Source organism: Phycodurus eques, chromosome 14 (genome assembly GCF_024500275.1).
Source record: "Phycodurus eques isolate BA_2022a chromosome 14, UOR_Pequ_1.1, whole genome shotgun sequence".
In the NCBI taxonomy this organism is placed as follows: Eukaryota; Metazoa; Chordata; class Actinopteri; order Syngnathiformes; family Syngnathidae; genus Phycodurus; species Phycodurus eques.
Window position 1 is genome coordinate 15,888,646 of NC_084538.1, and position 19,690 is coordinate 15,908,335.

The window sequence follows — 19,690 nt, forward strand, 5'->3', positions numbered from 1 at the left end:
CTAAAACCCTTGTGGTAAAAGCAGCCCACCCACTGACACTACAGTTCATTTTAAGACAATTCCACAGGATGCCGCCCAGTCTGATGAAGGAAAATTAAGTTTGCCTGCCTCTTATTTTTTCCATTTGATCTACGAACTGAACACTACATTAACGTGTCAAGGTGGGCAGACACTCACCGGTTGAGGAAGTCCCTGCTAGAGTGCCAGTCGGGTCCCTGTGATACATAAAAAAGTTCATGCTTTACAGTATGTTCCATTTGAAAGGAATTAGTCTGTAACTTTCACTTTAATCACAGGTGTCAAACTCAAGGCCCGGGGGCCAGATCTGGCCTACCACATCATTGTATGTGGCCCTCAAAAGCAAATTGTGTGCGTCAACTTCCGTGATTACGATCAAAATTTTAAATTGTCACATTTAATAATGAGATTTTGCAAGCATTTTTTTAAAACCGCAATTTACAGTAATTGGAACAATAGTTGAGCAAACGATTATCCTGATTTCAAAACTAGTTATTCATCAATTTGTTGTGTATATGTAATAATATGAGGCAATTAAAAATGTATATAGTTTCAGTCGTAAAGGCCCTCTGAGGGAAAAAATGAGTTTGACACCCCTGATAATTGTAGTGGATGGAGTATTTTATGCTATGCATATAAATTTAAAATGCTTTTTATATGAACATTTTTCTTTAGTAAATCTATATCTGTCTCTGAGTTCCACATAATGTAAACCTACAGTCAATCAACATGCCATTCTCTTGCAGATGTTTGTGATGTGAGCAGGCATAATGAGTTCATGGTTAGCAAACTTAATGGGGTAAAAGGAGTGCGGGTGGTGTTCAGGCAAACCTCAGGCCTTCAGAAGGTGCAAATTATTGAAGATCACAGGAAACTCTAGCATTGCAAGCCTTTGCAAGAGCCAGATAGAGAGAAATAGAGAATATTAAAGAATACATGCACCAGCAACCCAAGCTGAGAGTTAATTTTGATCAATGAAAAAGGGCAAAAGCTGCCAGGCGGCGTAATCCTACCCTCACCTTAAATGTTTAAAAAAATGACACACTATGTGTAGAAACAAGAGCTCCTCATGTTAAACCAGCTTTGAGCATATGGTTCCCCAGCTGGAGTTTAACGGTTCATCAAAGAGGAAGGTGCATTCATAGCCATCATCATGAGGCACACCCACACACACAGAGGGTACCTTCACGTTAGCTATCCTGTTACACCACATGCTTCAAAAACACGAGCAGGTTTCAAGGAAGGTTAGCAAGGCAGGCTCTACAGTTTGGTACTGCCTTCACGTGCAGTGAGAAAGTCAACAATGACCTCAGAGACCTTTGACAGATTATCAGTATAAGATTATCTGATCCAGAAGTCAAATGAATGAGCATAGAATAAACTAAATGCAAAGAGAGCGTGTTAGAGCATAGTTAAACTTGAGGCAGTAACTCCAAACTCAATGTTAAAATAATGACAAAATACGATGGATGACTGAAACAAACTGCACTTTTTAATAAAACGCTATGCAAAATTTACAAAAGGGCACATCAAGCAATAACGGAAATTTCCTCGGAGTTCAGAACTTTTAAACAATAATGTCTGGTGTGATCTGCAGTCTTTCCATAGCAGGTCATTTGACCTGTGTGGATTAAAAAAAAAAAAGATTGGTTCAACAGTAACACCCTGGTTTTAAAAAGGCCTGTTATTACGGTTATCCAGCTGCATGGATAGGCCCCTAATTGCAGTGTAAACTGAAGCAGGATATAAAAGACTGCACTCAGTCGTGCGCGTAGCTTTAAAACCAAACAAATATTTGTTAGTGACAGCAATGAAAACATCCTTTCACCAACTGAGGCAGCGACGTCAACTTAAGTGACATTCTTATTGTAAGGATATGCATAGCTTACTAGAGGCAACCATCGGCAGACAAACATTATATAGAAGCTAACTAATCACAAAAGTAATCTAAAAACAAACATGCACAGTTGCATTAACAAAGAAACGCTGTTTGAGTTCCTTGCTTTATTTTATAATTTATATATATGTAAATTGAACAAAAATAAGAACATGACAAAAGTAATACTGGGCAAAGACATAACTTAATATGTACAGTGGAGTTCATAGACAGCAAAGTGTCCAAACCTGAACAAACCGATCCTCTTGCGGTTGAGATGAGATTTAGTTGTTGTTAAAAGGGGCGATGATGTAATGTAGTAAGTACAGTACTACAAAAGCAGGGTTGGTGGATGAGTAGTGGTTGGTAGTAGTAGGCAACAACAGGGAAACAGAGTTGGCAAGAGAGTGCAAGAGAGCCACAAGCTTCTGCCAAAAAACAGCCGGACTTTATATTTATATAAAAAAAACAAAAAAAACCCAAAAAAAACAACAACAAAAAAAACAATCAAAGGCACCAAGGAAGGAAACGGGAACAGGAAGCCCCAAACAGGAAGTGGATCATCAGTGAGTCAACAGTTTAAGTCTTGTGATCCAACTGACCAGTAGCGAACGTTCGGGCGTTGTGTGCTTGGAGACCGCAGCTACTGGGGCTTTCTTGACATCCTCCTGGTAGGGGATGGTGGCGCTGTTGTGGAGGTCGGAGTTTGAGTAGTAGCGGCTGCCTCGTATGTGGTCCACTCTGACAAGTCGGCGCTCCCCGCTAGGCATGTAGGTGGGCGGAGACGCTGACGCCACTTCCTCGGCTATGGTGGGGATCCTCTCATTGCTCAGGTATCTGTACAGGAGGTCCTCACCTTTACAGAACGACAAGTCACGTGACATTTGTTGTGCTTCTCTGTAAAATAGTCATTGCATAAATAAAGCTATATATATTTTTTTTATATGTATTACTACTATATATTTAGTTAGTAATACAGTTCATTTTTGCTCGCCATGGTAGAGTTTGATACCGTAAACCGTGTGGGCGGACGGGGTGGTGATAGATGCGTCACACCAGTGTGACACAGTGTAAGCCGTCAATGAATTCCTCAAAGCAGAGGAAGACTAATGGTGGCGATAAGTGGAACTTTATACCACAAGCACCATTGGTACCAGACGTGACAACTTTTGATTGAAAAACTTGTGCATCATACCAAAATGAACTGTGTGGTTTGGTGGAAAGACGGCTTAATACACAAGCAGAACAAAGCAGCTGTGTGAGTCAGAGTAAAACCTTCTTGTAAGTTATAATATTGGAATAAGCATGCCGTTAATACCTTTCCTGTTCTGAGTCCACGGCTTAGCAAAGGGATCTACAATTGCAACACAAGTATCCACAGGCATGGAGAGCGGCCGGGGCTTACCTAGAAAACAAGTGATTTATTAAGAATACCACAGTTTTATGAACGACTATATTATCTGTTAGTGCAGAGTGTCCCAACCTTTATTGAGCCAAGGCACCCATTTTATATTAGAAATATATCACAGCACACCACCAAACAAAAATGTCACAAAAAGTATGACTACTGAAACAATGATGATCTTGTCTCAATTTACTCACTAATGTTTTGTGAAATCTGAGCATATTCAATTGAAAACAAAGCTGATAGACTCGCAGGAAGCTATGACTTATTTTGTTGTATGAACGGCAACAGGTGGATATGAAGGTTTATTGTACCTTCTGCCATCTAATAGAAGACTATTTAATTGCATAATTGTTACTATAAGTTCCGTTGCTGGCATAGATATGCATTTGTAATTAATAAGTGAACATTTTCAGTAGGCTTTACACGATCAGGATTTTGGGGGGCGAACAAGTTTTTTCACACAAGTTTTAAAAAAACAAAAACAAAAAAAAACGATAACCGATCAGATCACAAGATGGAGGAATGTGTCTATTTAAATGACTTGTTTATTTACTGTATATAGTTGTTTACTGTATACTGAGTATATTCAAAAGTTCTCTCTCGTCAGGTCATGTATTCTAATCAGTCAGGTCAAACCAACATTACAATATGACAGAAATAATGGGTGCTAACTTAATGGAATTAAATTACTTTATTGTAATCAAATTACTTCACACACACCAAAACTTTAGAGCATGATTCGACAGAACGCCAGTACAACCGTTAGTGCTAGCATTAGCTTGCTAGGCTACATAACGTTTTGTTGCCTGCTTGCGAGCCGTATCGTATTAAAAGTACGTGAACATACCTCAAGCAATCCTTGAATTAAAGTCCTGTCACTTACACCGGTGACCACCACCACCTCATTTCCCCCCCCCCCCCATTTTGTTCTTATCATACATGCAACGCGATCCATTGTTGTTGTAGTCGCCATGGTAACGAGTGTATCCGGTCACGTTTGAGTGGACAAAATAAAGCCCAATGATCGTAAAAGGCGGCATGCGGTGGTATCGGAGCACAAGATTTTATTGCAGTAGTCTGACATAGTGCAATTGTGAAAGACCAAATTTGTCTTGTAGTCTGATCCACGCATTACGTGTTGTCTGTCCCAAATAAAAAAAATAACTTTATTGGCTGTCAGATATTTACAGTAGTACGTCAAAAGACATGCGACAAGGCTAAAAATAAACTAGCTTTTGGATTCAAATATACTGTACTCGATGGCGATGCGGAGTAAATTTCTTTTGCAGAGCCGATCAATAACGTCATTGATCGGATCGGCGAATGACGACATTAAAGCCGATCAGCATAAAACGCTAATTATAGTTTGATATTGATCAAGCCGATCAGATTGGTGTAGTCTAATTTTTCAGACAAATGTAGTGGAATTTGCATTATTTCCCGCGGCCCCTTCGATGATCTATCATTGCACAGTAGTGTGCCTCGGCACCGTTTGGGAATCATTGTGTTAATGGGATGTATAGGAAATGTGTATGATGAAAAGGTACAAACCACGAGAAGGCTTGTGCTCCCTCATTCTGGGTTGGATCACATTAGCTTCAATTGGACAGCCGACACTTAGTTTGTCATAGTCTGTGATGGTGCAGCGTTTCCTACTCTCCTGGTCCAGGAAGGAGTTGGGTGACTCAGAGCCTTTTGGCCTTGGACTAAAGCTAGAGACAGTATCTGTTCTTCCCTCTCTGCAAGCACAAGCACAAACAGTGCAGGATTATTTTCAACAGCACAAAAGAAAATGTGATTTGCATATGGCGAAGACGTGATGTAAAATTCAGTCCCTCTATCATTTAAATGTGTGGAACATGTCATCTCCTGGAGGAGGAAGATAAGAGTCATTGCATCAGGGTGACTGTAGGATTTGTGGGAGCAGAGTGGGTTGGAAGAAAGCAAAACAGTGTGTTCTGTAGGAGGTGACTGTCAGGCCAGCAGCAAATTTATTAGGGGGGAGGGTACGCGTAAACAACTTGTATCTTGTTGCTTCTCTTTATACCTCAACTTGTTGAAGCAATCACTCATCCATATTCTAATCCACTTAGTCTTTTTTAGAGTCATGGGGAGGCTTACTTGGGGTGGTGAGCTCTGGGAAACACTCTCGGCCGATCACAAGTCAATCATGACTGACACAGAAACTGACACAAAATAAGCAAATTAAGAGTGTTCACCTAATCTAACATACATGTGTTTGAACTGTGAGAGTAAACTGGAGAAAACCTGCACAAACACACAGAAAAACTACCCCTAAAAAGGGCCTAAACTGAGATTCGAAGCAGCTTCCCCAACTCGAACCATCTTGGTGTGAGGCAGCAATAAGCTACTGTTATGCAACGCATCAAATATACTAAATATAGTAATGCAAAAATTAGAAGTCTCACCTTGGAGTGTACGGCATTTGAGGGGGAGGTGGGATGTAAAAATCAAGGATGGCTGGTTTCTCCTTTTTTGTTGATCTATTAGCTGAGCTACAGGGAGACTGGGCTCGGATCAAAGAGGAATTGCTCTGGAAAAGACAGCACAATTAGTCACACAATGTCCACACATTTCACATACATAAATTATCAATCAATGGTTTTTTATTATTATATTGATAAACCATTCAAAAAATGAAGGCATTGCTTACAAATTCGAAATACAACAAAGAAAGTTTGCCTTTTAGGAGGAGGAGTTCTTTTGCGGTCAAACCTTTTGCGCTATAAAGTAAAACTGAACCCAATAGTGATGCCTCTCATCTCTAAAAAAACATGACCCCTTTTAATCACCTTTCTGTTTATACTTTAGTGATGCACATGATAGTGAGTGTTTGATGATAGAGAACAGAAGATGCTGTAAATTAATAATACAGACTTCATACATTCTCTGTGTTTCTGCTATCTGCGTACAGCCAGGGGCAGTTTCTGATATGGGCAATACGAGGAGCCAGCCAGGGCGGCATTCTGTGGGGAGCGGCACGTCACTAACCCCCAGTTGATGATCGGCCACTTTAAACTGCTATTTGGAAAATAAATTAAACAATCTCCGCCAGCACCCCACGGGTGACATTCGGCCCAGGACCGCCTCTGTGTACAAATTAATACAATATGTTCATGAATCATTATACAATACTGCAAAGTCTTCATTCATCCCTGAAACAGGATGTAAGACATACCTAACCCTTTCTTGTAGGATTCTGAGATGGCCAACACTGATATCCCTGACTACTTGCTAAAACAAGATTTTGCGGGCCTGTTGATAGTGGTCACCTTTGCGATGAGAGCCCATTTGCAAAACACGCTTATCTCATTCTCTGACTAGAACAGTGGCTGCACAATCTGACAAAGCCGCAGCTTGAATTTCAGTCACCCACTTTTACAGCAGCTTTAATTTCTTGATAGAGCGGCTGAAATAAGTATTTAACACGTGACCATTTTTCTCACCAAATATATTTCCAAAGGTGCTATTGACCTGACAATGTCACCAGATGTTGAGAATAAACCAAGTAATCCATACATACAAAGAAAGTAGAACAAATAACATTAGAAATTAAGTTGTGTGTAATAATGTGAAATGACACAGGGGAAACCTATTGAACACGCCAACTGGTATTTAATACTTTGTCGAAAAGCCTTTGTTTGCATTGATAGCTTCAAGACGCCTCCTGTATGGAGAAACTAGTCACATGCATTGCTCTGGTGTGATTTTGGCCCATTCCTCCACACAAGCAGTCTTCAAATCTTGAAGGTTCCGTGGGTTTCTTTTATGGACCTTGAGTTTCAGTTCTTTCCATAGATTTTCCATTGGATTCAAGTCAGGGGATTGGCTGGGCCATTCTAGCAGCTTTATTTTTTTTTCTTTGAAACCAATTGAGAGTTTCTTTGGTTTCTTTGTTTTGGATCATTATCCTGATGAAATGTCCATCCTCGTTTCATTTTCATCACGGGAGAAGATTTTTGTCAAGAATGTCTTGGTAAATTTTGCCCATTCATCCTTACCAATACCATTTGCTGAAAAGCAGCCCCACTCCATCATGTTCCCACCTCCGAAGTTCACTGTTGCTATGGTGTTTTTAGGGTGATGTGCAGTGCCATTTCTCTTCCAAACGTGGTGTGCATTATGGCATCCAAAGAGTTAAATTTTGCTCTCATCAGACCAGACTATATTCTCACAGTATTTAACTGGCTTGTCCAAATGTTGTTCAGCAAACTTTAATGCGTGCTTTGACATGCTTCCCCCCCCACCCACCCCCCAGCAATGGGGTCTTGCGTGGTGAGTAGGGTTGGGCATGGTTTGAATTTGAGCGATTCCGGTTCCTTATTGACGTGCCGCGGCCCAATGGTTAAGATCATCGCCTGCCACCGTGGGGGACCTAGGTTCAAATCCCCGACTGGACCGCCAACATCCCCCGGACTCACGGCTGTGGCTGTCCTTGAGCAAGACACTGATACCCCGAAAGGCTCCCCGGGCGCTTCAGCTGCCCCCTGTTCCAGTGTGTTCCACTAACATGTGTATGTGTTCATTGTGATGGGTTTAATGCAGAGAATAAATTTCATGTGTATGCATGCATGTTCATGACAATAAAAGATGATTCTTCTTATTTCGATTTTGGTTCCAAACGATTCAGATTCTTTTAGGGGGCTGTGTCAAAAAAGTTTGCATGGTATAAATAAAGGGTGTCCAAATTATCCATTTTCTTAGCAGCCCACAGCATAGACTAAAATGAACATTTGACTCTGGGTTCTTTATAACCAGTTTCAATATCAAACCTATGAACTAAAAGGCAATGTGTGTGGCAAGAACCCAATTGACTTGAGATCCAATGTTTCATCTAAAAGTTCAATATAGCATTGTTAAAATAGTTATTTGGGACTGTTTCATCGTGTCAAATGGTTTATATGTGAAAGTTTTCACTTTACTTCCTGTTTTAAGCTTGTAGCCTTTTATTTTGAAGTGTACGCACCGGAACTCAATATTTTGACACGAAAAGTAACTTCACACGGCACCAGTGATTAATTTTGTTTTCATGCTATAAAACACTGATTCACGATTTTTACCGATAGGTTAGTGTTTGTGATACTGTGAGACGTTTATGTGAATTTTGTCCCAATTCATTGTGATGTAAAGTTAGTACGGTTAAATTTTAGCTCAATGTTAAGCTTTTTTTTTTTTTTTAATACTGTCATCGGCGCTTACGTTGGTTTGAAGACTAAAATAAACGCTAAAAACCATCAGTGCAAAAGTGCAAGCAACCGTTTACCTTGTTAGCTGTCTCAATGTTGACAGACTTATTTTATTGTTCCACTCACCCAGTTGACAGAGTTGACTTCACTGAAGCACCGCTCGGTGTAAGGCTGAGGCTCGGAGGGTGTCAGACACTATACATCATGAAAGCCTCCTTTGCACAATATAATCTTATAACAAGTGTTGCACTGAGGCAACTGGTCATTAATTTTAACAAAGTTAAGACACTTTTGTTCGCTGCCGTTGGGCACAAGCACATCTTCGTGCGCGTTCTTCGTTGGTTTTTGCCACTTCTTCTTCGGGGTGGGCGGACTGTAGGCATCGAAACTGGGAACTGTTTCCGGGAGAACCGGAACGTTAGTCCTGGTTCCAATCGGGTCTCGATTCTCGATGCCTAACCCTAGTGGTGAGTGTGCCTACGGGCCATGGCGGCGGAGTACATTACTCACGGTTTTCCTTGTGACAACAGTACCTGCTAATTCCAGGTCTTTTTGAAGCTCTCCACAGGTGGTCCTTGGCTCTTGGACAACTCGTCTGATTATTCGTTGCACTCCTCTGTCAGAAATCTTGCGAGGAGCACCTGATCGAGGCAAATCTATGGTGGTATGATTGGCTTTCTACTTACGTATTATGGCCCCAACCGTGCTCACTGGAACATTCAGAAGCTTAGATATGCTCCTGTAACCGTTTTGCAACAATTACTTTGCGATGGTCTTGAGAGAGCTCTCTGCTCTTACCAATCATGAGATGTGTCTTGACTCACACCTTGGCAATGAGACCTTTTTGTAGGCCATCAATTAGGACTGAACCAGCTGATATTCATTTACACTGACACGGGGCTGGATTGCGGTTTGATTATTGATAGATTTTCTGTGTTGTCTTGGCTTTCCATGCCTTTTTGCACCTCCCTTTCTTCATGTGTTCAATACTTCCTCCCTGTCATTTGACATTATTACACAACTTAATTTCTGATGTTATTTATTCTACTTTTTGTATGTATGGATTACTTGGGTTGATGCCAACATCTGGTGAAAATTTCAGGTCGGTAGCACCTTTGGAAATATATTTAGTGAGAAAAATGGTGACGTGTTAAAGACTTATTTCAGGCGCTGTATCTGCTTATGGAGACAAGTGTAGAAATTCCTTTTTTTTTGTTTGTCTTGTTTGGCTTTAAGGTCAAGAAGAAAAGAGCATCCCTTTTATGCCACAACAATTTTATTGTGTCACAGTGCTTTTAAGCTGCTGCTGTGGTTTCTTAGTATTTTATATATATATATATATAATATATATTTTTATTTTATTTTATTGGTTTCTAGATGGGAGTGAGAAAAGAAGACAACAAAAGACAAAGCACTAGCTGAAAATCTCTGTAAGAAACCTACATATCATGGAAAAGCACATTGTCATTTAAAATTTGTGAACTTGATCCATGGATGGATCATGGATCAGTTGTGCTGTCGTATTTTGATGGCAACATCCTGGCCATTTGTTTCAAATTAACCAGATACAATCAGAGCAGACTCCTACACTCATGCATTGCTGCTGTATCTGCCACACTGAATCATGGGACAATGCCATTTATGATGGAAAAATTGCACATTGAACTCTTCAGAGAGCCTCAGAGAGACTTGTCTGGGCTTGCTGCTTTGCACTCTTGGCTGTAAAAATCTTATAATTGATAGCTAATGACTAGATATGCACAGGGAGAAAGTGCATATGTACCTGAGGTACAGGAGGCTTCCAGCGCATGTTCTTCAGAGGGGCGGGGGTAAAACCTGTTGTTCCTGTGGGTCGCTTCTTTAAGAGGAGGAACACACCTTTGGGATCCTCCCTCAGTTTGATTACTAGGTTTTTCAGCTGCCAACCCACCTGGATTACAGGAAATGAATACACGCTGTTTTATTAACATTTGCTGAGAATGCTATATAATGCTGTTACAACTACAGGGTTCCCTCGCCACTTCGCGCTTCACATTTTACGGCTTCAGTGCTTCGCGGGTTTCCCCAAAATATTCATTTAAAAATACATAAATAAATAAATGCAGCCATATCGGCAGCCATATTGCGGAAAGACGCGTTGTTTCATGTTTTCAAGGCACGTGATTGTTTCCCGGCGTGACATCGACCAATGAGAGCACGACTGGATTTATCCCGTGAGCTGATTGGCTGTGCATCATCGCAGCCTCACCCAGAATCTTCCCTTGTTGTGTCTCGCCAGTCTCGTTCACGGCGTCGTGTTCGCAATAACTTTTTTTTTTTTTTTAAGCGATAATTTTTTTGATTAGTTAAGCAAGCCTTTACAATGCCGCCGAAGCGCTGTGCCCCTGCGAAAGCTTCCTCCGGGGCGCTCAAGAGGAAGAAGAAGGTGATGACCATCAGCGAAAAAGTCAAACTTTTAGATTTGATCAAAGATGGCAGAAGTTAGTCATCCGTGGCACGCCATTATGGAGTGAATGAATCTACAGTGCGGTACATAAAGAAAGAGGATGCAAACATCCGCAAAACTGCGTCAATAACCTTCAATAAGGAAGCGAAACGTGTGGTAATTCCGCGTAATAAGAGAATTGTGAAAATGGAAGCTGCATTGGCATTGTGGATTGCTGATTGTAGGGAAAAGACTGAGTAATTAATTACTGTATAAGGTTTTATAATTAAAGATTTGAGTAAATACGTGTACTGTTGTAATCTTTGTCTCAAATATGTAAAGTATAAATACTGTTTACATATTTTAAACATTCTGGTACCCACATCCACGAAAATTCCTGGGGGGTGTGGGCAAATCCTACTTTGCGGTTTTATCACCTTTCGCGGGGGGTTCTGGTCCCCATTAACCGTGAAAAACGAGGGAACACTGTACTGTAAAATTAATGGATAAAACTACATCAAAAACATTCTCACCACTGTCTGTTGATTGACCTGAATCACTTCATCACCAGCATGGATCTTCCTGGTCAGGTCAGCAGGAGACTGAAGAACAAACATGGTCAGTCTGTGGCTAATTTCTTTGCCTGCTGCTCAGAAGTATCATCTATTAGTTGAGATCATGCCCCTACTTTTATTGACGCTATAATGTCTTTAATTAATTAAATTAAATTAAAACATACAAATCATGGGAAAAGAAAGAACAAAGAGGACTGTCGATTCAGATAGTGATTCACAACTAGGACCCGAGGCAAAACGATCTCTCCATGACAGTGATACTGGTGCATTAGTCACTGCCTTAATGTGTCATTGTTGACAAAGACGGGACTTTTGTAGAGGCTGTTTGTGGACGTGCAGAAACAAACAGTTTTCGTAAGCATGAGCCGTTAGAAACGCCCTAAGAATTCTTAAAGCCGTGTACTTTGTACAACTCGAGGAGGAGATGTGATGTGAGATGTGAAATCAAGATGAAGAGGAGGGTGAGAGAGAAGTGTGAGTTGTTGTGTTCTACCTACATGTTCTGTAGTTCCAGTAATGACATGCAACCCATCGTATGTCGACTTAATATACATTCCCTAGGAGGAAACACAAAACCATTGCACTTCGTATTCTGAATAACTAGTTTCAAAAAGGGAGACCTACACAAGGGTCAGATTAACCATTCCTTACCAGTCCTTCACCCGGTTTGATATTGGTCAGCTGGACTTCCTCCAAGCAGGCAGACTGGCTCATCAAGGGGTCAGAGGTGGTTCTCACAGTCTGATCGCAGATGTTGTTTAAAATCTTAGACTGCAAAAGGACCAAACAAACAAAATACATAAAATGGTCTGCTGTCATGCCTCTAATGTGCGGCTTTACCAGGAAGCAACCGTGAAAGCGGCGTTTGACTCTGTTTATGCCTCAAAGTTAAGTCCATGTTGAATCTGAAGACTGAATAAATCATTTCAATGTATAATTGTACTCAGAGCATTCAAATGAATCCCATGCATATTGTTGTTGAGTTTTTCCTCATTAGATGGGCCTTTACAATTGCGTTTTTTGAGATATTGCATTGCTGGAGTGTAGACAACGATGAAGAACTGAAGTATCAATTATACAAGGTACCCGGCATATTCATTCAGTGATAATTTTTTATGCGTTTAGAGCAGGGGTGTCAAACTAATTTTTGTCACAGACCACATTGTCGGCTATGACTCTGAAACCATATAAATGTTCACCTCATCATATTATATATGCACAACAAATTGATGAATAACTGTTTTGAAATCAGAAGTTTAGAAGTTTGTTCAGATATTGTTCAAGTTACTGTAAAAGGGTTTTGTAACAAAAAAATGCAATCTCTCAACATTATTCATTGCAGATAATTTTAAATTTTGGTACAGATTTTAGGAACAATAATTGTAGTAGATGCACATGATTTACATTTGCGGGCCACATCAAATGATGTGGCAGGACAGATCTAGCCCCCAGGCCTCGAGTTTGACACATCTGATTTAGTGTGTTCATTTTGTCTCATGAAATAATGTGTAAATCTCGGAGCGACAGTGAGCTGATGGAAGACCAAAGTTAGCCCCCGGAACTCGAAAAGTATCTGCAAAAGCATTCATTGATTAGTGGCCTGGTTGAAAAAGGTGCCCCCCTGTCACTGGCATTGTCTGAGACCCGTCACTATCCAGTAAGAACAATGACCCTGGTCCTGAAATGATGCCACGCAATGTCTAAGTTAAAAAAAATAAATAAATAAAAATAAAATAAAAATAAAAAATAAAACAATTCTATTCATTTTAATTAAAAAAAAAAAATAAAAACAGAAAAAGAGATACATCCAGGATACTTACAACTTCTAGGATCTTTTCTTCCATCTCATAAACACAGCAGTCCTGTTACACATAAGAATAGCGACGACAGATTAGGATCCTGACCAGCAAACAACATCGTAGTAGAAAAAGCAGTCATAACAGGAGTACTACTGTGTATGTGTGTGTCTACTTTCCAGGTGTAGAATGAAGAGAACTGACAAAAAATAAACAGTCAAAATCAAAATTACAACCCTGCCTTAATTGACGGGATCTACAATTACACAAATCCCAGAGTGGTGCAGTTAACCATTACTGGGATCAGAAGGCCACTCTGACGCATGTAGGAACAATGTGTGGGCAATATCGGGGCCATTGTGGTAAAACGTAATAATGTCAAGAAAATCTTCATCTAAACAGTGCTCTTAAATGGCCTTGTTGATCATCAAACTAGCATGAAGTCCAAAGGGCCATAGTATCTGTTAATGTCAATATTTTAGAAAGATGACCGACTGATCAGTTCATGCTAAGTCAGCTTGGGAGACACTTGGAGGTAACGGTAGTCCAACAGAGCGCTTTGACTGCAGCTGGACTGCACACAGCTGAGGCAACAGCCTCCCCTGACAACTGTCACTTGTGGTGAAAAGGGACTGTGTTAAGGAGAGAGGTTCACCCGGCTTCTGGGGTGGGGGGGTGTTGCTTGTTTTCATGGGGTGGGGGCCCTGCTTGTTTTCAAAACTGGCTCTTGCAGGGAGAGGCTACCACAAAGCAGGCCATCCATCAGAAACACAGGTAAAATGCTTCAGTCAAAGCTTGAAGACAAAGAATCTACGTTAGCCTGTCTGAATCTGTGCAAAAGTGACATAGAAAAAGTATGAACCGATTAACACGGACAGACGTGTGCCCGAACAAAGCTCGTTCTGTTGCTTCTTGCAAATCCTTTGTGCAGATTGACAACGGGGGCTGAACGAGTTTGCCTATATTTCTATAGTTTGCACATTCCACTGGGACAAAGGGGGGACATCAGCGATCAATTGCACTTGAAAAGATGTGTTTGGCTTAGCTGTCCGCTTCTTGTGCCCCATAAATACATTTCATAGTCTTTCTACATGCCAACATGCCATGTAGTGTGGAAAATCGATGTTTCAATGTCTGTTCAAATGATTCAGCTCCTCTGGTAGTGTAGTAGTGTACATGTGACTTTGCCACATTTCCATCACTAGATGAAAGGCTAGTGTAAACACAAAACGGGTAAAAACACTGATGATAGGTTGCATCTGATATACATTGGCTTAAAAAACAAACATATTTCATTACAATATTCTGTCTGAAGACAACCAAAAATAAAGTGGAGTTTCAGAAAGAATTTTGGATACACTAGCATATCTAATTACAGATGTCAGATAAACTTGCTCAATCCAAAAGGGAAGTGCTAAAATACACTGCTGTGTTTAAAGGCCATGAAACAAAACAGTATCACGATTTTCTACAGGCACTGCTTAACAAAACCTCTTTAAAAGTTGTAACATCCTAGAACGCCATGAAATAATGGGAGCATGATAGAGCAAATAATTCTTCTGAAATGTCTTCATTAACCCCAGGCTTATACTGTAAGGAAAATATCTATAAATCGTAGTCTCCCCTGTAGACAGAAGCTGGATCATAACCAATAGTCAATAAATGCAAAATGACAATTTCCGTGAGTGTAGTGATCCCGTGAGGTTTTGGACTTGACCCCACAGCCAGAGTGGATCAGATGACTGTCTACAGCCTTTTGGGCCTTTGATCTGCTACCAGAGCAGATTTGTATGGTTGAGCAATGATGCGAAACAGAGTGGTGGGTCGGTGTGGGAACATGGAGGGATGTGAACACCAGTTCAAAATAAAAAGCCATTACTGCAACACTTAAGTCATGACTTTCATAATCAAACCACAATTATTATGCAAATTACATTTTGTAAAATATACTCTGATTAAACTCTTCAGACGGTGGGAGCTTGATCAAGAGCGCAACAAAGAGAGCAATTTGAAAGACCATGACCTACATCCACACAGGTCAGACAAGATGGGCGACTTCTTCAGTTTTATGACTGAGTCCTTCCGATGTGTGTAAACACAGGCTTCATTCAGGCAGAAGACGTAAATTGCATGATCTGAAAAGCCTTAATTCTTGAATAAAGTTCATCAACAAGCTGTGCAAACCTAAAGTCACCCTTCCCCAACATGAAAACTGAATCAATCATATGCTCTGTACATATACACTCATGAAGTAGTCGCACATTACTCACAGAATGTCCAAATAAGAGTAAGGAAGGTGACAATTTAAGATTCCGACTTTCTGCAATTAATATCCATTTCTAAAGGTGTTTGAAAAACAAAGCAGTTTCTTTCAACAGCCATGGAACGTGCTGTTAAAAAGAAACTGCTCCATGCTTTCAGCACCTATGAACCGTTTATTCTACACCGATTGAAATGGCATTATGAGATGATGCATAGGAATTTTGAGGAGAGATTTCCGAAAATATTTTGACGCAAGAACAAGAAAAATAAATGCCCTGATTCGGGATTCTTGTCACATCTGACACAACAACAGAAAGCAACAGAGTGCTCACTTAAAGTGGAATGGATTTTGGGTAAACACAAGAAGCCATTCTCAGATGAGGGAATAAAAGAATGCATGAAGTGATGGACACAATGCTTAAGGGGAAACAAAGAGGATGTGATGGCTAAAATTTTGCAAACACCCTCAGTTTTATTTCACTATTGATTTAAAATTGATATAAAAATGGAAACAACATTTTATTATAGTTTGTATGTGACCTGACCAACCTCAATAAATGGACCTTTGACTCATTGAAAAAAAAAAAAAACATGTGGCACTTGAAGAGTTGTACTTGAGTACCCTTGTTCTACACCATAATAATATTCACACGGCAGTGTGGGAATTGTACACCCCCACGTCTACTAGATGACCATGACGAGGCAACCACAGTAAATCAGCAGAGGTGCTGAAATACCCAACACCAGCGAGGAAATGTGCACTCTGGGAAAGGAATTTATTTTGATGCAATAAGCCTCTTAAAAGGACACCTGAAGTCTCGGTGGCCACTTTCAACTGCACTTTGAAGTCAGCTGCTTGAGACAAAATATTTTATCATCACTATACATTCAACAACCCACTTCCTCTTTGAAAACTAACAACCTAACTCAGCCAACTGCAACATAGTGTGTGAAACTAGACTTCCAATGATGATGATAAAATATGACAGCAATTCTTTGACAATCATTGAAAACCAAAATCTGCTTCCATACCTTCATACAGACCCTTTAGACCTACAAACACCTAGGCTGGAAAGACAGTCTGGGCTCCTGTTGTGAACATGTTGAAAAATCTAAGCAATGTTTGAAGGATACAAAGGGGCTCTCCCTGTTAGCTAGCAAGTGGAGGAAAGATCCCAAAAGAAAACATCAGTGTTAGCAATGATCTGTTCAGACTGAGAGCTGCAGGCTTCTGTCATGACTGTCAGACCACATTTCCCATAACGCTTCGCTCCTTCACTTGATCCTGCATGTCTGTGCCCCTGGGCTGGTATGCGCTCAGTGGAAAACGCTATTGTGCGCATGTCGGTTTCTCGGCGGATGACTGTGTGTGTGCTGTTTTGCTAACTAGTGTGCAAACCTGTTGAACTGTGGTGGTGAGCTCCAGGCACAGCTGAATGATCTTGTTCTTGGTGGCTGTGAAGTCACTGATCCCTGTGAGAGGCGTCCTGTCCGGAGAGAAACAAGTGGGGGCGAAAAAAACATTAATAGACGCAACAGACTGCAGAGATCGACTACATTTTTTCAAAAATCAGTTCAAAAATATAAATGCAAAATTGGATATTTATCCTGAAAAGGTTAATATATGGAGTAACATCGTAGCTATATAAAAACAAGTGACATGTTGACAATTATAGGCAATAAAAACAAGCATCATAACAGGTATGGTGCACATTTTTGATGACTGTATGGTATTTGGGTGACTGGCCACAAACAAACTAATATGAAATTCAACTATGTTTCTGTTCCTTCCTTACAACATATGGACAAATGTGCCGCGACAGAATTACACCCACGGGAAATGAAAAGGGAAAAATACCACATGGAGTTGGCCCCCGACTATTCTGGGAAGATTGTTTGATTTGGGAGTGTGTTTGTGGGACTTTTTGCAAAGTCAGAGGTCACTGATGTTGGATGATGTTGATGGGGGATTCCATCCTTTTAGTCAGCAGAGTTCAAGGCTCTGTCTTTATCCAACCATGCCTTCAGGGATCTTGGTTTGTACACAATACTGGATGCATATAATTGGCCATTGTCCATGTCTCAGGACGATCAAGTACTGAGAAATGAACAGGTGAAATAAAAGTGCCTAGTCCAAACAGATTAATTGATTAATGAACAAAGTGGACGGTCCCAAAACCTCTAGCCATTTAATTTATATCAGCAAGGTACGTATTTTAGAATCTGATCCAAAATAGATTTGGGGTTTGTCTTTAGAAAAGCGCTGATTTAATCCCATACAAGAAACGTTTTAATTTCCCACTTGCTAATACATTATCTACTCTAGACACACAGGGTAAACAATTCTTTGCACGTCACCAGAGAAATGAATATCCCCAATTTAGTTCCAGTGCCATATTATGGAAATTGACTTTTTGATTGCTTGTATACAAAAAGTTGGGTGGCTCTCCAGAGACCTATCAAGTGTAAAATGAAACAATCAAGTACATCTTGTCATATGCCTATTTGTGTGACATCATCATTTTGAGGTTTTATATAATAAGTGGCCCCATTGTGGGTTTCTTAACCCATGACCTTTATCTAGGCTGGGCAAAGATGTGCCACATACTAAACTGTCTGAAACACCATGTCAATGCCAAAAAGTCAAAGATACAGTGAGATTTTGTTGAATGAAGATTATTTAACAGCAATAGCTTCTGATGAGTGACACATACTGTACTTGATTGCTTGATCAACACAGTAAGGGTGGGGGATAGTAGAGTTAAGTGATGTGTGCCCTGCATGCACCATATGCATGGATTTGCACACTAATTGACAAGTGTATCAAATGTAGTATGTAAAGGGCTGCCTCCATGCTTTTAATGTCTTTACAGGCGACCCTAAACATCTTCATTTCCGTCACTGCCAGCTCTGCTTCCTGTTGTCTTTTCAGTGGCGCTGTCTGTAATCCACACATCATTGCTGGCCTCACTGCTGTCTTATAAACGTTCCCCGTCATTCTAGCAGTCATCTATCACTCTTTATCTACACACTCTTCTACCACATAACACACGTGACACTTTCCTCCACTCATTCCAACTTGCTTGGACCATTTCTTCGCCATTGCTCTGGACTGTTTACCCTAAGTATTTAAAGTCCTCCACCCTCGCTATCTCTTCTCCCTGTAGCCTCACTCTTTCCCCTGCACCTGGCTCATTCTTGCCCGTATAATTGGTTTTACCCTTGGGTAATATTCATTCTTTGCCTTTCCAGCGTGTGACTCCTGCTTTCTAAATGCACTTTCACTGCAGATCACAATGGGCCTCATTCACTAATGAATACGTAGAAATGTTCTTACTCTGTGCACAAGTTCAGTGTATACGTAAAATCACTATCGGATGCATGACAAATGTGCACAGGTCAATTTTCTTCTCACCACTGTGCGTATATTAGAGAATCAGAATTCATTTGAAATGACGGGCTTGTTCGCGCCAAGCTGCAATCTGCATAAAGTAGTACATAGAGTAATTCATGTATCCACTTTTTGTGACATTTTTGTTTGTTGGTGTGCTGTGAGATTTTTCAATTGTAAAATATGTGCCTTGGGTCCATAAAAGTTGGAAATCACTGATCTAAGCAAATGCCAGGAGGTTTAAAGGTGCGAGAGATGGCCCCAAAACTTTCATCTTTCTTAATCTTTATCCTATTTTCAGGTCAGGTCTTCAAAAGGTTGGTATCATCGGAAAGCTTGCTAAACACAGAAACTGACAACATAAACTTTGTAATTAATGCCAAAGTTAAATAAGAGAATGTGGCACTCAAAACATGCATAAAAAAATCAACTTAAGAGCTGAGAATGAACAATCACTCCTGCACAACACAAAATACATAGATGTAGCACAGCAAAGAGGCATTTTTAGATGATAGAACTCATGCAAATAGCGTCGGAAGATACATGAGGACTTTGATGGATTTGTGAATGAGGATTGATCAAAAAATAACGTGAATACATTGTTAAATACTTCAATAAAGTACAGCCGAACTCAGTTTTGCTCCCGCTGCCTTTTATAAACATGGTTTTAGCGTGCATGCATGCTACCGTATGTTTTAAGCTAGCGTATGTTTTACCATGCCTGCGCCCAAC

General features: G+C 40.4%; 1 protein-coding gene across 1 annotated transcript in view; it reads right to left on the minus strand.

Moving 5' to 3' along the window:
- Positions 1-1,488: 1,488 nt before the first annotated feature.
- LOC133412476 (connector enhancer of kinase suppressor of ras 3-like) overlaps positions 1,489-19,690 on the minus strand; it is a 40,467-nt gene continuing 22,265 nt past the window's right edge. Inside the window, exons 4-13 of the mRNA XM_061695722.1 lie at positions 16,967-17,054; positions 13,330-13,371; positions 12,161-12,280; positions 12,007-12,066; positions 11,468-11,536; positions 10,293-10,439; positions 5,732-5,856; positions 4,854-5,041; positions 3,213-3,299; positions 1,489-2,750 (exon numbers count right to left, since the gene is read on the minus strand). Coding sequence (XP_061551706.1) covers positions 2,458-2,750; positions 3,213-3,299; positions 4,854-5,041; positions 5,732-5,856; positions 10,293-10,439; positions 11,468-11,536; positions 12,007-12,066; positions 12,161-12,280; positions 13,330-13,371; positions 16,967-17,054 — 1,219 coding nt within the window. The 3' untranslated portion in view covers positions 1,489-2,457. The remainder of the gene's footprint in view (positions 2,751-3,212; positions 3,300-4,853; positions 5,042-5,731; positions 5,857-10,292; positions 10,440-11,467; positions 11,537-12,006; positions 12,067-12,160; positions 12,281-13,329; positions 13,372-16,966; positions 17,055-19,690) is intronic.